This window comes from Hypanus sabinus, chromosome 14 (genome assembly GCF_030144855.1).
Source record: "Hypanus sabinus isolate sHypSab1 chromosome 14, sHypSab1.hap1, whole genome shotgun sequence".
NCBI lineage: Eukaryota > Metazoa > Chordata > Chondrichthyes > Myliobatiformes > Dasyatidae > Hypanus > Hypanus sabinus.
The window spans coordinates 19,007,413-19,027,819 of NC_082719.1; the positions used below are offsets into that span (position 1 = coordinate 19,007,413).

The 20,407-nt window shown below is 41.0% G+C and overlaps 1 protein-coding gene across 3 annotated transcripts in view; it reads right to left on the bottom strand.

Annotated features, from left to right (window-relative positions):
* The window catches only part of nup54 (nucleoporin 54), an 80,090-nt gene extending 60,533 nt beyond the window's left edge, over nucleotides 1-19,557 (bottom strand). For all 3 annotated transcript variants that reach the window (XM_059988815.1, XM_059988817.1, XM_059988818.1), the window contains exons 1-2: nucleotides 19,496-19,557; nucleotides 9,154-9,255 (exon numbers count right to left, since the gene is read on the bottom strand). In XM_059988815.1, the coding sequence (XP_059844798.1) occupies nucleotides 9,154-9,255; nucleotides 19,496-19,526 (133 nt within the window). In that variant the 5' untranslated portion in view covers nucleotides 19,527-19,557. The remainder of the gene's footprint in view (nucleotides 1-9,153; nucleotides 9,256-19,495) is intronic.
* Nucleotides 19,558-20,407: the final 850 nt, after the last annotated feature.

A 20,407-nucleotide genomic window follows, 5' to 3' on the forward strand; every position in this document is an offset into this window, starting at 1 on the left:
GGCTCCACAGTGTCGCTTTTTTTATTTCCGTTCTTTTTCCTCATTCTTGCCCCTCTTTACAGTTCAAATATTTTTCAAAAATTATATTTGATGGGTTAATGGGGCTTAATACGTGTTTTTCCAGAGGAGCTAGTGACTTAAGCTGCCATTCTCGACGATGACGTCACCGGAAACCGTCCCATATTTGCAATTCTGAGATCAACCATTTAAGCATTCTGAAAATAAAACTTTACTAGATATTTCATATTTGGATTTATTGATAGCTATCATGGATATGAGATCTTTATTCTCAAACTTTGTCATCTTCTTTGGTTAAAAGTTGAGATGAAGTTATTATTCAATCAGTTTTCTTATACCCTGTTTATCTTCCAGTGGGATTATTCCTATTCTCAATTCCTTTTGTTATTTATTTGTTTATAAAACTCTCACTCACAGATTTCTTGATTCTGGTTTTAAGACCCTCATTGACAGTTTATTGTATTCTGTTTAGTTATATCTTAAATGTTCCTCTTTAGATTTTATTTAAATACTCTAAATATTGTAAATGATTGAGGAACTGAAACAGGTCATAATGTACAGATTGACTTCCTTTCAATTTGTATATACCCATTTAAGGCCACTTTCAACTAATTTTATATTCCGATCAACAAGTTACTTTCTATAAAATAAGCTTCAATTTAAAGTTACCATGCAACTTCAGCTAATGCCTTGTGGATGTCCAATTACATGCCATTCTTTCTACTTTTAATTACTTTCTCTAAAGTAAATTTATTAATTGAGTAATCTATATTTTATAGATCTTGTTTGGTTTTCTCTAATCATCCCATTTTTCTGCACATCAACAATCATTCCAATATTATTTTTACCCCTGACATCTTAAATAATAACTACTGCAACTTTCAGGCCAAACAAAACATGTTGGAAAATATGACCAAAACATAATCTGATGTCTCCAACTAAAACTATCGGACAAAACCTCATTTTTTTTCGGATTACATGGTTTTTATGCCATTTTTTCTTCAATACTGCAAGTTTGCCTATGGTAACTTTAACAATTAATTGAGTAGAATAATCTAGTTTCCCTGAAATGTCAGGAATATTTTTCTCTTCTAGTGTGAACTCTGACACAAAATAACTATTCAAATTACCCACTTTTAATTCTGTTTTCATAGGCAATATTACCTGGTCCTGTAACCAAGCTACATCTTTTTTTTCTGATATAAACAATTAAAGCTTCATGATAATCATGATGAACAAGAGAAAGTCTGCAGATGTTGGAAATCCAAAGCAACACACATAGAATGCTGGAGGAACTCAGCAGGTCAGGCAGCATCTATGGAAAAAGAGTACAGTTGACGATTCAGGCTGAAGCCCTTTATCAGAAGTGGAAAAAAGATGGAGTCAGAAAGTGGGGGGAGGAAAGGAAGAACCACAAGGTGAAACCGGGAAGGGGTGGAGGGGAGATAAAGTAAAGAGCTGGGAAGTTGATTGGTGAAAGAGATACAGGGTTGGAGAAGGGGAAATCTGATAGGAGAGAACAGAAGGTCCTGGAAGAAAGGGGGCGAAGTACCAAAGAGATGTGAGAGGCAGATAAGGAGATAAGGTGAGAGACAAAATTGAGAATGAGGAACACTGAAGGGGGAGGGGGTATCACTGGAAAATTGAGAAATCGATGTTCATGCCATCAGGTGGGAGGCTACCCAGACGGAATATAAGGGGCTCCAACCTGAGTGTGGCCTCATCACGACAGTAGAGGTAGCCATGGACTGACATAGAACATAGAAAACCTACTGCACAATACAGGCCCTTTGGCTCATAATGCTGTGCCGAACATGTACGCCCTTTAGAAATTACTTAGGGTTACCCATAGCCATCTATTTTTCTAAGCTCCATGTACCTATCCAGAAGTCTCTTAAAAGACTCTTATCGTATCCGCCTCCACCACCATTGCCAGCGGCTTATTCCATGCACTCACCACTCTCTGCGTAAAAAACTCACTGCTGACATCTCCTCTGTACCTACTTCCAAGCACCTTAAAACTGTGCTCTCTTGTGTTAGCCATTTCAGCCCTGGGAAAAAGCCTCTGACTATCCACACGATCAATGCCTCTCATCATCTTGTACACCTTTATCAGGTCACCTCTCATTCTCTGACTTTCCAAGAAGAAAAGGCCAAGTTCACTCAATCTATTCTCACAAGGCATACTCCCCAATCCAGGCAACTCACTCCTTCCTGTAATGAGGTGACCAGAACTGAGCACAGTACTCCAAGTGGAGTCTGACCAGGGTCCTATATAGCTATAACATTACATCTCAGCTCTAGAACTCAATCCCATGGTTGATGAAGGCCAATTCTTCGTATGCCTTTTTAACCACAGAGTCAACCTGTTCAGCAGCTTTGAGTGTCCTATGGACTCGGACCCCAAGATCCCTCTGATCCTCCACACTGCCAAGAGTCTTAACATTACTACTATATTCTGCCATCATATTTGACCTACCATAATGAACCAACTCACACTTACTTGGGTTGAACTCCATCTGCCATTTCTCCACCCAGTTTTGCATCCTATCGATGCCCCGCTGTAACCTCTGACAGTCCTCCACACTATCCACTACTCCCCCAACCTTTCTGTCATCAGCAAATTTACTGACCCATCCTCCATTTCCTCATACAGGTCATTTATAAAAATCATGAAGAGGTCCCAGAACAGATCACTGAGGCACACCACTGGTCACCGACTTCCATGCAGAATATGACCCGTCTACAACCACTCTTTGCCTTCTGTGAGCAAGCCAATTCTGGATCCACAAAGCAAGGTCCCCTTGGATCCCATGCCTCCTTACTTTCTCAATAAGCCTTGCATGGGTTACCTTATCAACTGCCTTGCTGAAATCCATATACACTACATCTACTGCTCTTCCTTCATCAACATGTTTAGTGACATCCTCAAAAAACTCAATCAGGCTCGTAAGGCACGACCTGCCTTTGACAAAACCATGCTATTTCTAATTATATTATGCCTCTCCAAATGTTCATAAATTCTGCCTCTCAGGATCTTTTCCATCAACTTACCAACCACTGAGGTAAGACTCACTGGTCTATAATTTCCTGGGCTATCTCTACTCTCTTTCTTGAATAAGGGAACAACATCTGCAACCCTCCAAGCCTCCAGAACATCTCCAATCTCCAGTGATGATGCAAAGATCATTACAAGAGACTCAGCAATCTCCTCCCTCGCCTCCCACAGTAGCCCAGGGAACATCTTGTCTAGTCCCAGTAACTTATTCAACTTGATGCCTTCCAAGAGCTCCAGCACATCCTCTTTCTTAATATCTACATGCTCAAGCTTTTCAGTCTGCTGCAAGTCATCACTACAATCACTAAGATCCTTTTCCATAGTGAATACTGAAGTAAAGTACTCATTAAGTATCTCTGCTATCTCCTCCAGTTCCATACACAATTTTCCACTGTCACACTTGATTGGTCCTCTTCTTATCCTCTTGCTCTTCACATACTTGTAGAATACCTTGGGGTTTTCCTTAATTCTCCTCGCCAAGGCCTTCTCATGGCCCCTTTGGCTCTCCTAATTTCATTCTTAAGCTTCTTCCTGCTAGCCTTATAATCTTCTAGATCTCTGTCATTACCTAGTTTTTTGAACCTTTTGTAAGATATTTTCTTCTTGACTAGATTTTCAACAGTATTTGTACACCACAGTTCCTGTACCCTACCAACCCTTCCCTGTCTCACTGGATCATACCTATGCAGAACACGACACAAATATCCCCTGAACATTTGCCACATTTCTGCCGTACATTTCCCTAAGAACATCTGTTCGCAATTTATGCTTCCAAGTTCCTGCCTGATAGCTTCCTATTTCCCCTTACTCTAACTAAACACTTTCCTAACTTGTCTGTTCCTATTCTTCTCCAATGCTATGATAAAAGTAGATAGAATTGTGATGACTATCTCCAAAATGCTCTCTAACTGAGAGACCTGACACCTGACCAGGTTCATTTCCCAATACCAGATCAAGAACAGCCTCTCCTCTTGTAGGCTTATCTACATATTGTGTCAGGAAACCTTCCTGAACACACCTAACAAACTCCACCCTATCTAAACTCCTCGCTCTAGGGAGATGCCAATCAATATTTGGGAAATTAAAATCTCCCACCACGACAACCCTGTAATTATTACACCTTTCCAGAATCTGTCTCCCAATCTGCTCCTCAATATCCCTGTTACTATTAGGTGGTCTATAAAAAACACCCAGTAGAGTTATTGACTCCTTCCTGTTTCTAACTTCCACACAAAGACACAGTAGACAATCCCTCCATGGCTTCCTCCTTTTCTGCAGCCATGACACTACCTCTGATCAGCAGTACCACGCCCCCACATTTTTTGCCTCCCTCGCTGTCCTTTCTGAAACATCTAAAGCCTGGCACTCAAGGTAACCATTCTTGCCAAAGCCATCCAAGTCCCTCTAATCGCCAAAACAACATAGCTCCCAAGTACTGATTCACGCTCTAAGCTCATCCACTTTGTTCATGATGCTTCTTGCATTAAAATAGACACATCTCAAACCATAAGTCTGAGTGCATCCCTTTTCTATCACCTACCTACCCTCCCTCTCTCTCTGTCCACAAGCTTTCTCTATTTGTGAGCCAACAGCTTCTTCCTCCATCTCTCCAGTTTGGGTCCCACTCCCCAGCAATTCTAGTTTAAACTCTCCCCAACAGCCATAGCAAACCTCCCTGCCAGGATATTGGTCCCCCTCAGATTAAAGTGCAACCCATCATTTTTGTATAGGTCATGCCTGCCCCAATTCCTCAGCCATGCATTTATCCTCCACCTCACTCTATTCCTATACTCACTGTCGCATTTCAAAGGCAGTAATCCCAAGGTTACTACCTTGGAGATCCTGCTTCTCAACTTCCTTCCTAACTCCCTAGGGCCTGTTTTCAGGACTTCCTCCCTTTTCCTACCTATGTCGTTGGTACCAATATGTACCACAACCTCTGCCTGTTCACCTTCCCACTTCAGGATATTGTGGACACGATCAGAAACATCCCGGACTCTGGCACCTAAGAGGCAAACTACCATCCATGTCTTTTTCCTGTGTCCACAAAATCACCTGTCTGACCCCTTAACTATGGAGTCTCCTATTACTGCTGCCTTCTTTCTTTTCTTACACTTCTGAGCCACAGGGCCAGACTTGGTGCCACTCATGGCCACTGTTTCTTCCTGCAGGAAGGCCATTCACACCCCCCCCCCCAACAGTACTCTAACAGGAGTACTTATTGGTACTGGAGACAGCCACAGGGTACTCTCTAGTATCTGACCCTTGCCCTTCTGACTGTCACCCATTTATCCATCTCTCAAGGCCCCGATGTGACTACTTGCCTATACTTGCTCCTTTCTATCACCTCCTCATTTTCCCTGACCAGACGAAGGTCATTGAGCTGCATCTCCAGTTCCTAACCTGGTCCTTAAGGAGCTGCAGCTTGACTCACCTGGCGCAGATGTAGCCTTCTGGGAGGCTGGGAGTCTCCCAGACTTCCCACATCTGACAGCCAGTACAAAACACTGACCACAGACATACTTCCTGTTTCTATTCTTCACAGGTAACCTACCTCACCTTGACCCATTTATCACCAAACCCCTGTTGAGCCAAAGCCCTCCTACTCTGTCTACCTCTACTCTGTTGCCCACTCTATAAAGCTGTCTTCTTTTTACTCTTCCCGCCAGTCTAACTCGCTGAATTGTCAGAATGGGAATGGAAAATGAAATTAAAATGGGTGGCCACTAGGGAATCCTGCTTCTCTTGGTGGACAGAACGTGGATGCTCGGCGAAGTGGTCTTCTAATCTCCATCGGTCTCACCGACATACAGGAGGCCACACTGTGGATACAGTAATGACCGCAAAAGACTCATAGGTGAAGTGTTGCCTCACCTGGAAAGACTGTTTGGGGCCCTGAAAGGTAGTGAGGGAAGAGGTGTAGGGCAGGTGTAGCACTTATTCTGCTTGCAACGAGGGAGATGGACAAGGGAGTGGAGGGGGAAGGGAAAAAATGTACTTGGTGGTGGGATCCTGTTGGAGATAAAAGTTACGGAGACTTGTGTGTTGGACGCGGAGGCTGGTGGGATGGTAAGTGAGGACAAGAGGAACCCTATCCCTGGTGGGGTGACAGAATTATGTCAAGTTAAATTTATTTATAAAGCACATTTAAAAACAACTCATTGACCAAAGTGCTGTACAAACCATAACAGGTAGCTAAAATCACAAATACAAGAAACACAGATATAAACACCATGGCACTCAGCTTATAAGTACAAAATAAACAACACATGAGCCTAGGCACAAGCCAAAACTCCGCCACATCAGGAAGACTCAAGCGCTAGTGAATAAAGGTAAGCTTTGAGCCTGGATTTTAAAGAGTCAATGGAGGGGGCAGATCTGATAGGGAGGGGAATGCAAACCCGTGGTCACCCCTGAGCTTAAGTTTAGATCACGGGACAGTCAGGAGCCCCAAGTCAACCGACCTGAGGGACCTGGAAGTAGAATAAGGGTTAGGAGGTCTGCAATATAGAAGGGAGCCAGCTCATTTAGGGCTTTATAAACAAACAAGAGAACCTTAAAATCAATTCAAAACCGTACTGGCAGCCAGTGGAGAGAGGACTGGATAGTAGTAATATGGTCCCTCTTCCGGGCACCTGTCAAGAGCCTGGCTGCGGCGTTCTGGACCAGTTGCAGGCAGGACAGGGACGACTGACTAATCCCAGTATACAGGGAATCGGAGTACAGTCGGCCCTCCTTATCCACGAGTTCCACATCCACAAGTTGAGAAAACCTGGAAGTGCTGGTCCAGCACATGTTGTTCGAGCATGTACAGTCTTTTTTTCTTGTCATTATGCAATGCAGTATATCAATGCAGTATATCAACTAATTTACATAGCATTTACATTGTATTAGGTATTATAAGTAATCTAGAGATGATTTAAAGTATACAGGAGGATGTGCGTAGGTTATCGTGGATCGGGATCGAAAAAAAATCGGAAGTTCTCTTACTAATTAAGTCTGAGCAGGTACATTTAGTATTATTTAGTGTCAGTTAGTCAAATATTTGTCTTAGTATATTCTATGCATATAAAACACTTAAGAACCTATGCTTCAGCGCTGGGCTCGGAACATGCCAGGTTGATGTGGAGGATCAAAAACTCAAAACCCAAAACCCAATTATTAAACCACTGCGTTGCTTAGTAATAATTGTAGCTTTCATCGGGGCAGAGCCTTTCTCACTTTATCCTTTAAAATTGTTCCGATCGCTGACCGACTATAGCCTAACGGTTTTACAATGACCGATGGTGTTTCACCTCTTTCTGATCGCTTTATTATTTCCACTTTATTTTCAATCGTGATTATTTTCGTGAACAGAAACACTGTGGATTCAGAGCTCCGTCGCCGGGTCTTGATGTCCACCGCACTGAGACAGGTTTAATGAGGTCTGGGGTTCCACTGGGTCCTAAGGTCCACCACTTTGAGACAGACTGAACAAGGGACTTGAGCATCCGTGTTTTTTGGTATCTGCAAGGGGTCCCGGAACCAATCCCTTGCAGGTAAGGAGGGTTGACGGTAGTCCAAGAGGGAAGATATAAGGACTTGGATGATTTTCTTGAGATCCTTGAAAGAGAAACCGGCTTGAATTTGGCAACAGTACAAAGCTGGAAAAAGCTGGCTTTTACTACTGCATTAACTTACTTGTCAAACTTAAGGCAGAATCAAATATCACACCAAGGTTTTTGACATGGGGTTTGACAAGGATGGGGAGAGAGCAGACGTGCGTGAAATGGAAGAGATTTAGTTGAGGGCAGTGTTGATGGCGAAGGAAGGGACATTGAAGGAGGAGGACATCTCCTTAGTTCTGGAATGAAAAGCCTTATCCTGAGAGCAGATCCAATGGAGACAGAGGAATTGAGAGAAGGGGTTGACACTTTTAGAAGTAACAGGGTAAGAAGAGGTATAGTCCAAGCAGCTGTCAGAATCACTGGGCTTATAATAGGCATCAGTAGATAAGCTGTCTCCAGAGACAGAGACAGAGAGCGAGATCGAGAAAAGGCAGGGAGGTGTCAGAAATGGATCAGGTAAATTTGAGGGCAGGGAGGAAGTTAGAATCTTGATACCCTTTCCATATTTGTTCTAGCATTCCCTTTTTGAAGCACTTACTATTTTACCTTGTGTTCTTTACAGGCTATCCCGATTACAAATGTCTGAATTACCGAGATATGAACAACCTCCTACAGCATTACTAAACTCAAAAGCACAGTGCATGTATGTGTTCATTCCTACTAATGGCAGGACTAGTTTACTCTCTCATCCCCCACTTCATTTTAGTAACTGTTCTTTCTTGACAGTCGTAGGTTTTTAATGCCACTGATGACAATATTGAGGAGTTATGGTTAACAAAACAAATGACTTTTGTGTGTTTTCCAACTTATGGCCAAATTCAACTTGTCGATGACTGCAAAAAAAATGGAGCCTGTTTGTTACCTCGGTATGGCCAGTATATCTGTCCCAATCCCCTATGCAATTTTAAATATTCTTTCTTTTAATGCAGAAGAGTTGAAGTGACAAGTACACTGACATCAATGATGCCTGCTCCCATGCACAAGACATCACTGCATCTGCCACATAAGGCTGGCAAATTCCATCATGTTGGCAATGTTCATTGATTAAACAAAATTACTCAACAGAAGTTGAGAGGTAAACCAAAAATATTAAAAGTCTACATTGATTAAATTTTTAAACAGATGTACAAATAACGACTGCTTCATAATGACTGTTCCATTTCATCTAAAAATCACTGTGGAATCTTAGCCTGGTGAATCTTTAAAGATCAAATGCCTGAAATAAAATAGAAATAGTCTGATAAAACTAAATCACATTAAGCTGATATTTACCTGTGATTCAATACACGCAGGATAAAATACACAAAGGATAAAAAAAAATAAAATGTCATGACTAAAAAGTACATCAAATGCATTTTTAATACACAACAAAATTGGAAAGATTCATACTGGCAGGTGAAAATGTATGACAGAGTATTTTGCACTCACCCAATTACTGAAAAGGCAAGTATATAGAAGATATTTCCTTACCTCCAAATCCTGAGGCAGCTGTTGTGGCAGTAGTTCCAAATCCAAAACCTGTCGTTGCTGTTGTTTTGGCACCAAATGAGCCAAAAGAAAATCCAGTGGTTCCTACAAGGAACACATTCATAATTATTAAGACAAATGAACTCATTTTTCTATGGAAGAGAAAAGCATGACAAGAAAGCAGGATGTTATTCAATGCTAGAGTCATACTTAAGGGTTTAAGAATTCCCAAAATTAATAATCAAGGATTTGATGCTATGATGTTACTCTTCCATCAAGGTCACCTACAATGTTGACTAACGGAATGGCATTCTATTCCCTTTGAGAAAGTTAAGAACCCAATGCAGAACTATTTAAGCTACCTCAGCTAACCTTATTCCACAGGCATGCCTTAGCAATAAACTGCCCAGCTCATACATTTTGACAGCTCCAGTGAAGTTTCCCCACAAAAATCATGGAATTAGTCTTTCTGTCAGACATCACTGTGAATTTCCTGCAGTTTTTGCAGATCAACTGTGCTTCTGAAATGTGAATGTCCATACTGCTATTGATGTAAATCCAAACTTAAACAAAATAATCACACCGTCATTCAAAACTAAACAAGCATTGAAGCAAGTAGCAATTTGATGTGCATCTACTTTCAGTAATACCATACCAGCTTGCAAAAATCACATTTGAGTGGTGTCAAATGCTCCTCCAAACCCAAATTCTGAATTTATTGTTTTTAAATGAATTATATAATTAAAAAGGGTACAAATATCATCTCATAAATTGAACTATTTCCATTTCTATTCTTTATTGACAAATAATAAAATCAGGTCATTATTTGTCAATTTCCATTCTTTCAGTTAAAGAGTACATGTAATTAGCAATTCTATTGTAGAAGTCATTCAGTTTATCTGTCATTTCCTCTGCAGGAAGCAGCAACTGTATTTTGTACAGTTCCAGGTCCAGAAGGTATTAAAAAAAAATCTGGGACTGACTCCCAGTTTCTTTTTAAATCAGTAATCAGTATCCAGATTGGCAAAAGCTTGTGATTACATTTATTTCAAATGCATTTCCTCTGAATGCAAATAAAAAGGACTAAAACTGCCCAATAAATTAGCCACAAATTCATAAAGACTAAAAATTTGATTTATTTGTCACATGTACACTGAAACACCAAAACATACAATGAAATGTGCTATTTGTGTCAATCAAATCAGCGAGGATTGTGCTGGGCAGCTCAAGAGTATTATCATACTTCTGGCACCAACAGAGCATGCTCACAACTCACTAACTCTAACCATGACTTTGGGAAATGTGGAAGGAAACCGGAGCACCGTCACAAAACATACAAACCCTGTAAAACGAAATAATATAATTTACAGTATGGACACTATCTGCTATAGGTACCTATCCTTCATCAATCGTTGGATTGAGTTTAAGAGCCGAGAGGCGATGTTGCAGCTATATAAGACCCTGGTCAGATCCCACTTGGAGTACTGTGCTCAGTTCTAGTCACCTCACTACAGGAAGGATGTGGAAGCCGTAGAAAGGGAGCAGAAGAGATTTACAAGAATGTTAGCTAGATTGGGAAGCATACCTTATGAGAATAGGTTGAGTGAACTCGGCCTTCTTGGAGCATCAGAGGATGAGAGGTGACCTGATAGAAGAGTATAAGATAATGACAGGCATTGATCATGTGGATAGTCAGAGGCTTTTCCCAGAGCTGAAATGGCTAGCATGAGAGGGCATAGTTTTAAGGTGCTTGGAAGTAGGTACAGAGGAGATGTCAGGGGTAAGTTGTTGTTGTTTTTACGCAGAGTGGTGAGTGCGTGGAATGGGCTGCCAATGGCAGTGGTGAAGGTGGAAATAACAGGGTCTTTTAAGAGACTCCTGGGTGGCTACATGGAGCTTAGAAAAATAGAGGGCTATGGGTAAAGCCTAGGTAGTTCTAAGGTAGGGACATGATCGGCACAGCTTTGTGGACTTTGTGCTGTAGGTTTGCTATGTTTCTATCCAATTAATCTCACCCGACCTTCATTATTAAGGGTCCATCCTCAAATTTTCACTCAAATATATTCCCACTTCAAGCACAAAATCTGCCATGAACCAACACGGTCAGGGAGTTTCTCAAAAAGAGCAACAATTCTAAAAGCTTGTTTCCTTAAAAAGATCCTCCTTGATTAATTAGGATTGGTAACTTGACCCAGTTAACATTGCTAAAAATTGGTCCATTAAAAAATTAATCACAACACACATCTACTTTCTGGGACCATCCCTACTTGAAATTTATGGAGATTAAACAGAACTATTTCCAAGTCATTTTGGGACACAATGGCCATTTTCAGAAAATCTAATACTGCATTCAAAAGTTTTTAAAAGGCATGTCTACCATACTCACTTGCAATTAAATATGGTAACAATAATCAAGCCTCTAAACTTGAACCTAAGCAGAAATCCTTAACATGTATCAAAACATAATATGCTATTATGCTATATTGCTATTGTTCGGTTAGCTTATAACAATTTCTACAACAAAAGCAGTTAGTTGTTCCATTGTAAAACAAAAGCAGATTGATAATGCTGGACTGATATATTCCTACATATAACAGTCAAAACATAACTTCATTAATACTGCTGACTGTACCAACAACAGAATGACAGACAATTAGGTTTCCAAGTTTGTACCTGCAGAATTTCAGATACAGGTCGACCTTCTATAATCCGGCACCATTGGGACCTGAGGAGTTCCCAATTAGTGAAAATGCTGAATTACAGAAGTATCACATTAAGCAATAGCTAACTGCCTCATCATACCTTTAAAATATTATGTACATCAGTACAAGTTAGATAATAATGAAACAGAAATAATAAATGAGTAGCAAGTGAAATTTTAATAAAGTAATATACTGTACAAGCACAGATAAAATAAAGGGTACAGAAATTAACATATACAGAAAGGTTGAGCACTTCAGCTTCTAAAGTGAGACGCTTAATATACCTTCAGGCAAAGTTACATGTTTGCAAGTGTGGGGTTGTCAGGATCATCAACATCTTCATCTTGAAAAATGAGTGAAGCATCAGGAACTGGTGCTGAAACTGGCACAAAAGTTTGTTCAACAAACTCTACTGTTGCTTCCTTGTCTGCTGAACGTTTTTCACCACACACCGCACACTTTAGTCACTTTAGCCTTCACTTTAGTCACACTCATAATCTAGTCCTAGTTCTTCATGAAACACTTTTGCTTATTCCTTCACCATATCTCCAGATAGTTCAACATCTTCATTTACAAGATTAAACATTATCAGCACTTTATCTAGTTCCAAACTTCTTCAGTCTTTCATTATTTTTCTTTTGCATATCTTTTTCTTTAAGCCACTATCAGCAAAAAAAAATGTAGCAGTTTTTCTTTCTGTTTCTTTATATCATACAATGTGGAAGAGCCAATGTTGTAACACTCGCACAAGCTTTTCACCGATACACCACTGTCAAGTCATTTTTATTGTCATTTCGACCATAACTGCTATGTACAGTACATAGTAAAAATGAGACAACATCTTTCAGGACCATAGTGTTACATGACACAGTACAAAAACTAGACTGAACTACGTAAAAAACAACAGAGAAAGCTACACTAAACTACAGACCTACAGGACTGCATAAAGTGCATAAAACAGTGCAGGCATTACAATAAATAATAAAGAGGACAATAGGGCAAGGTGTCAGTCCAGGCTTCAGGTATTGTGGAGTCTGATAGCTTCGGGGAAGAAACTGTTACATAGTCTGGTCGTGAGAGTCAGAATGCTTCGGTGCCTTTTCCCAGACGGCAGGAGGGAAAGGAGTTTGTATGAGGGGTGCGTGGAGTCCTTCATAATGCTGTTTACTTTGCAGATGCAGCATGTAGTGTAAATATTTGTGATGGCGGGAAGAGAGACCCTGATGATCTTCTCAGCTGATGTCACTATCCGCTGCAGGGTCTTGCGATCCAAGAAGATGCAATTTCCGAACCAGGCAGTGATGCAGCTGCTCAGGATGCTCTCAATACAACCCCTGTAGAATGTGTTGGGGATGGGGGGTGGGAGATGGACTTTCCTCAGCCTTCGCAGAAAGTAGAGACACTGCTGGGCTTTCTTTGCTATGGAGCTGGTGTTGAGGGACCAGGTGAGATTCTCTAGCAGGTGAACACCAAGAAATTTGGTGCTCTTAACGATCTCTACCGAGGAGCCGTCGATGTTCAGCAAAGAGTGGTTGCTCCGTGCCCACTGTCCAGATTTTTCAAGAGTTCAACCTTATCTTTAATGGATAATGTGCAGTGTCTTCACTTCACAGCATGAGCTGCATTACCTTTACTCACTGGGGCCATAATTGGGGCTACAAAAGAGCAAATGATATTAACAAATACAAGAAAACAAGCAGGAATTGCCTGTCAGTGCCTTCAAGAGCGCACCAACACGTGAACAGATCTAGCGCAACCAAATCAATGCGCAGCAGATTGGTAAGGTGGCCCAGGAAATTTGAAATCAGTGCCGGATTATTGAAGGAACCAGATTACAGGTAGTCAGATTAGTGAAGGTCAACTGTAGATAAAATATGCAGAAATTTTTACATATTTCTTAAAGTTTTTCTGCAGCATTAGTAAACTTGAGTATTAAAAGAGCATTAGTTGTAAAAATCATCCCTCAAAAAACATCCCTCAATGAAGCAGTTTTCCCTCAATCCAGCAATCTGGATGGATGGAAATTTGGAAAAGATGGAATTCACTGAAAAAAAGTTGGACTCCCAAGGATTTTAAATTTCATACAGCACAGTAACAGGTCCTTACAGCCCAACTGCACCCATGTGACCATCTAACCCATTCACCTGTAGGTCTTTGTAATGTAGGAGGAAACCAGAGAACCCAGAGGAAACCCACACAGTCAAGGGGAAGACATACAAACTCCTTATAAACAATATCGGGAATTGAACCCGGGTCACTAGCACTGTAATAATGCTACTGTGCTGCCCCAAACACTAATAAAAATTACAGTAGCTCCTGAATTTATGTTTTCTAAACATTTTCAGATTGTAGCATTATATAACGTGCCGAGATTTTTAAAGATAATTGAAGATCTTTTCTGTCACTGCACACTTTTAAAGTTTTCAAACCCACCCCAGTGTTTACATGAAAGCAAATAGAATTTCAAGCTTAGATAACACAGAACAAAATCTCCAAGATTCTTTAAAATGTGCAAAAATTTTGGACTAGGTATCACTGGCATGCAATGCAAAATGTGTCTGCTAGAAAGTTCAGAAAGATGTAGAGCTCCAAATGGAGTCTGAAGGAAGAGCACAGTCTTGTTAACATTCCCCAAATAAGGATGATGGTGTGGTGACCCACTTCCTAGCGCACTTGAACCGGCTCACAAATAGCCAGCGCGCCGGCATAAAGGCCAGTCCCAAAAGGGCGCCAGGTCTGCTTCACCAACAAAGGGAAAAGCCCGTGCGGGACTGTGAATACGTGCCCCCTACAGCATCCGCGCTCGGGGAGGGCGGGATCAGGGAGGCTTTAAAGCGAGGCCGCGAAGTTGAAATAAAATCTTTTTTTAAACTGCAGTTTACCGACTCCGTGTCGTTATTTCAGCGCTGCATGTAGCACACCGCTACAGTGGGACAGTTAAGTGTCTTTAAAAAACTGATTTTAAACTGGATATGTTTTGTATTTCAATTTTAATGGCTTAAAAATTCAGGTTGAGTTGTTCTCCAATCTTAGCAATCCATTTGCAAATGTTACATCACCATTTGAGGAGACATTGTATGGTGACAAAACGTTTGCAAATGAATTACTAATTTCAGAGAACAACTCAACTCAACCATCAGCCACCCGAGCTACACAGTCCTATTGAATCTATTGCAAACTATGCATTATTTCTTTAGTTTCCCAACTTACCAGCCATGTCAAGTTAGCAGATGACACCAAAGTGACTGGCCTCATCAACAATGATGAGTCACGAAGTACAGAGAGGAAGTGGAGCGACTGATGTGAGAACAACAACCCAAGTCTGAACGTGGAGGAGACCAAGGAAATTATGCAGACTTTAGGAAGATGAATATGAACAATCTCTCTGCACATACATGACTTCTACATAGAGAAAGTTAAGTGCAAGTTCCTGAGAGTTCACATCACAGATGACCTCACCTGATCCCTCAATATCATCTCCCTGAATAAGAAGGCACAGCAGCATCTCCACTCCCTAAGGAGATTGAAGCAAGTGAGGCTACCCCAAACTCCCCATTTTAACCGAATTTTACAGGAGCACCATTGAGGGCATCCTGACAAGCTAAATCTCTATCTGAAATGGGAGCAGCAGAACATCAGACTGGAAGTCCCTACAAAGGACTGAGAGAATAGCCAAGAGGATTATAGGGGTCTCCTTACATCCATCAGGGCCATTTATCAAGAGCACTGCATACACAGGGCCCTTAGTATTATCCAGGATCCCATCCATCCAGCATCCTTTGGCATTCTACGAACAAGCAGGAAACTCCAAAGCATAAAGACAATAACAGTCAAGGTGGGAAACTGCTTCTACCCTCATTAGGCTTCTGAACTCCCTGCTGCATTGCATTCAAAGTGTCACCGGATAATTTGTACCATACCTACAATATTTAATTTATGCACTCTACTTTATCTATGCATAAATTCCTTTGTAGATTTAATTCTTAATTTCCTAAATTACTGTGTTACGTGCTCTACAGTGCTTTACACCTTGGTCCAGAGAAACATCTCTTTTGATGATATACATGTATACAGTTAATTGACAATAAACTTGACTTCTATTTTCATAGTATAAGTGTATAGATTGAAAATTCCATTTTCTTCTTGAACCATATCAGTTTTGAACTTACTGCAAAATTCTATTTGATGTTCACGCTTTTGTAAAAGTTTCATTATAACAAGAAGTGGTCTGTTGTGTGGTCTGTTTTGTGCCTTTTCGTGATATCATTCCGGAGAATGTTGTCTCATTTTTTAACTGCATTGTATTTGTGGTTTATAAATGACAATAAACTGAATCTGAAGATTACTAATTAATCTTTTCTAATGTACAGTTCTATATCTACAATACCTATTCCCTACACAGCCTGCAAATCTGAGAATCCATTTCATATACATAATTACATTAATTTCATATTGTATTGGATACATTTGTCAGTCAAATCTTAGTACATTACCCCTTTTACATGTATCTCTAATTCCCCCATTTGTAGTGCTTTCTATATCATAACGACCATTCTGGGGCCTGATCGACTGCCAAAGTTTTCTGCTTTCTGCTGCTTCACTGTTCAACCCAAATAAATTCTAATTCAATACAATTTCAGGAGATTATTCCTAACAGCCTTACTGATCTGCTTTTATTGACAGTGCTTTCCATGTTCTGATGAAAGATCACTGATCCAAGTTAACTATACCTCTCATTAGATACTGCTCCATATGCTAAGCAGTTCTAGTATATTCTGATTTGCAAGAGATGAAAACCCAGAACTGCATATTGCAATCTATAAGACACAGGAGCAGAATTAGGCCATTCAGCCCATTGAGTCCACTCTACCATTTCATCATGGCTGATCCCAGATCCCATTCAACCCATACAACTGCCATCTCACCACATCCCTTGATGCCCCGACCAATCAGGACTCTATCAATTTCCACTTTAAATAGACCCACAGACTTGACCACCACCACAGTCTGTGGCAAAGCATTCCACAGATTCACCATTCCTTGGCTTAAAAAAAAATTCCTCCTTACCTCTGTTCTAAAGGGTCATCCCTCAATTTTGAGGCTGGGCCCTCTAGTTCTAGATATCCCCTCCACAGGAAACACCCTCTCCATATTCACCCTATCTAGTCCTTTCAACATTTGGTAGGTTTTAATGAGTTCCCCATGCATTCTTTTAAATTCCAGTGAGTACAGGCCCAAAACTGCCAGACGTTCCTCATATGTTAACCTCTTCATTCCCGGAATCATTCTCGTGAAACTCCTCTGAAAAGTCTCGAATGACAATACATCCTTTTTGAGGCAAGGGGCCCAAAACTGTTGACAATACTCCCAGTGCAGCCTGACCAGTGTCTTATAAAGGTTCAGTGTTATCTCCATACTTATCTATTCCATTGCCCTTGAAATAAATGCCATCACTGCATTTGCCTTCTTTACCACACACTCAACCTGCGAATTAACCTTCTGGGACTCTTGCACAAGGGCTCCTAAGTCCCTCTGCATCTCTGCTGTTTGAATTTTTGAATTCTGATTTGCACTATTGTTCCTTTTACCAAAATGCATTATCATACAGTTCCCAACACTGTATTCCATCTGCCACTTTTCTTGCCCATTCTTCCAATTTGTTAAAGTCCTGCTGAAATTGCATTGCTTCCTCAGCACTACCTACCCCTCCACCTATCTTCGTATCCTCCACAAACTTAGTCACAAAGCTATCAATTCCACTATCTAATCATTGACAAACAACGTGAAAAGTAGCAGTCCCAATATTGACCCCTGAGAAACACTGCTAGTCATTGGCAGCCAACCAGAAAAGGCCCACTCGCCACCTCCTGCCTTTCAGCCATTGCCCTATCCATGCCAGAATCTTTCCTGTAACACCAACAGATTATATTTTTTTAAGCAGCCTCATGTGTGGCATCTTATCAAACACCTCCTGAAAATCTAAGTAAATGACATCCACTGCTTCTCATTTGTCCACCCTGCTTGTTACTTCTTCAAAGAATTCCAACAGATTTGCCTAGGCAAGATTTCCCTTTATGGAAACCATTTTGACTTTGACTTATTTTATCATTAGTACCTCGAAACCTCGTCCTTAATAATGGACTCCAACATTTTCCCAAACACTGAGGTTAGGCTAACTGGCCTATAATTTCCTCTTTGGTCTTCCTCCCTTCTTAAAGAGTGGAGTGTCCTCCAGGACCTTGCCAGGATCAAATGATTATTGAAAGGTTATGACCAATGCAAAGCTATCGCTTCGGCAATCTCTTTCAGGACTCTGAGATGTAGTCCATCTGATCCAGTTGACTTCTCCACCTTAAGGCCTTTCAGTTTGCCTAGCACTTTTTCTTTTGTAATAGCAGTGCCACTCACTCCCGCTCCCTAACACTCACAGACCTCTGGCACACTGCTAGTGTCTTCCACAGTAAAGACTGAAGCAAAATGCTTGTTAAGTTCATCTGCCATTTCTTTGCCCCCACTACTGTCTCAGCAACATCATTTTCCAGTGGTCCAAGATCGACTCTCATCTCTCTTTTATTTATATAATTGAAAAAACTTTTAGTATCCCGCTTTATGTTGTTAGTTTGTCCTCATATTTCATCTTTTTCCTTCTTTTAGCTTTATTATTGCCTTTGGTTGGATTTTTAAAACTTCCTAATTATCCAAATTCCCACTCATTTTTGCTACATTCCCTTTTCTTTAGCTTTTATGCAGACCTTAATGTCCCTTGTCAATCACAGTTGCCTAGCTCTGCCATTTGAGAGCAACTTCTTCTATCCTGCACATTATGAACTAGTCCCATAAACTTCAGCCACCTCTATTCTGCCGTTATCTCCGCCAGTATCCTCCTAGGCAGGCTCATCTCTTAGGCCTGTAACTCACGGTTATTCCACTGCAATACTGCTACATATAACTTACGCATCTCCCTCTCGAATTGCAGTATGAATTCTACATTATAATCACTGTCTCCTAAGGGCTCCTTTACATTAAGCTCCCTAATAAGATTTATGTTATTAGACAACACCCAATCTAAAGTAGGCTCGATCACAAGCTGCTCTAAAAAGCTACCTTGTAATTCCCTCTCTTGGGATCCGACACCAATCTGATTTTCCCAATCCCCTTACATATTGAAGTCCCCTATTACAATTGAGACAATGCCCTTATTACATGCCCTTCCCAGCTCCCTTTACAATCTCAGCCCCATTGTATTCTCGATAGGTTATCCAAAGTCTCTTACGCTTCCAGTATGATTTTTGATTTGGTAGGGGTGGGGCTACATTATATGCAATTTGCAACCCGCCACCTCCCCCCCACCGTTTACAGTTACTGCCCCTGGGACGGTTCCATCGCATTCTCTCCTAGATCTGTGCCACTCTGCCCATGGGTTTCGTGTCCACCGATAGCACAAGCGACAATTCTATTCCATTGTCTCCAGTAACCGACAGCAGCGGTCGACCGGAACCAGTCAAAGGCTCCGATCACCGGATACCATTAACAGCCGCAACGGTCATCTCCCCCGAGATCACCGTGATGCAATGTATACATATAAATCCATTTTTATCAGCTGCAGTCCATTCTCAGGCTCGTTCTCCCACCGCCATACTCACCTGATGTCCCACCACCCAAATTAAACGCCATGGCACCGCGCGCTGCTCCGTCACCACATTCTAGTCCGGGTGGAGTAATGAAGGCAACATGAAAACGTTCCGACCATGCTACTGCAGCCGGAACCTTTAGTCGGTTACTGCCATTGTTTAAACTCGCCGGTGGGAGAATTGTACATAATAACATCAATAAATGAATGAATTGATAGACATGCATTTCTTGCTCTTACCTACAACGATATTCATGCGTAAGACTGATTAAATGCCACAAAGAAGTCTGGCAGTGAGGCGTTTATGCAAGTTTTCAGTTAAAAGGAAATATTGTCCTAACGATTCCATTGCAAAGAATGTAGAATTAATTTAAAACTGAAGTACATCACAGCGGTGCGGGGTTTTTGGAACAGTAGGTGGATATGAAATTTTACTCATAAGCGTATTATTTCAGATCAATAAAATATGACCATGGGTCTCACGAGTTTTAAAATAGTGGGATGATTCTCCAAGATTTATTTACAAATCAATCTGTGAGAGTGCATTAGGTGATTTGTATCTGAAAATTACATTTAAAAATGCAGTTCACTTTCACGACACGTTTAGAATCTTATTCACTAGTTTAATTCCTGAGATGAAGTGGTTGATGTAGGAAACGAGGAGTGACCAATTCTAAGAATAAGGCTCTGATTGAAACATAGAAAGATGGGCAGAGTGGACACTGACTCCTCATCGTTTTTCCTCCAATCCTTCTGAGGGGTCTCGGCTCAAAACATCAACTGTATTCTTTTCCATAGACACTGCCTGGACTGCTGAGTTCCTCTAGCATTTTCTGTGTGTTGCTTTGGACTTCCAGCATCTGCAAATTTTCTCTCGTCTGGGCACTGGGAGGATGCAGGGGTTCCCAACCTTTCTTACACCATG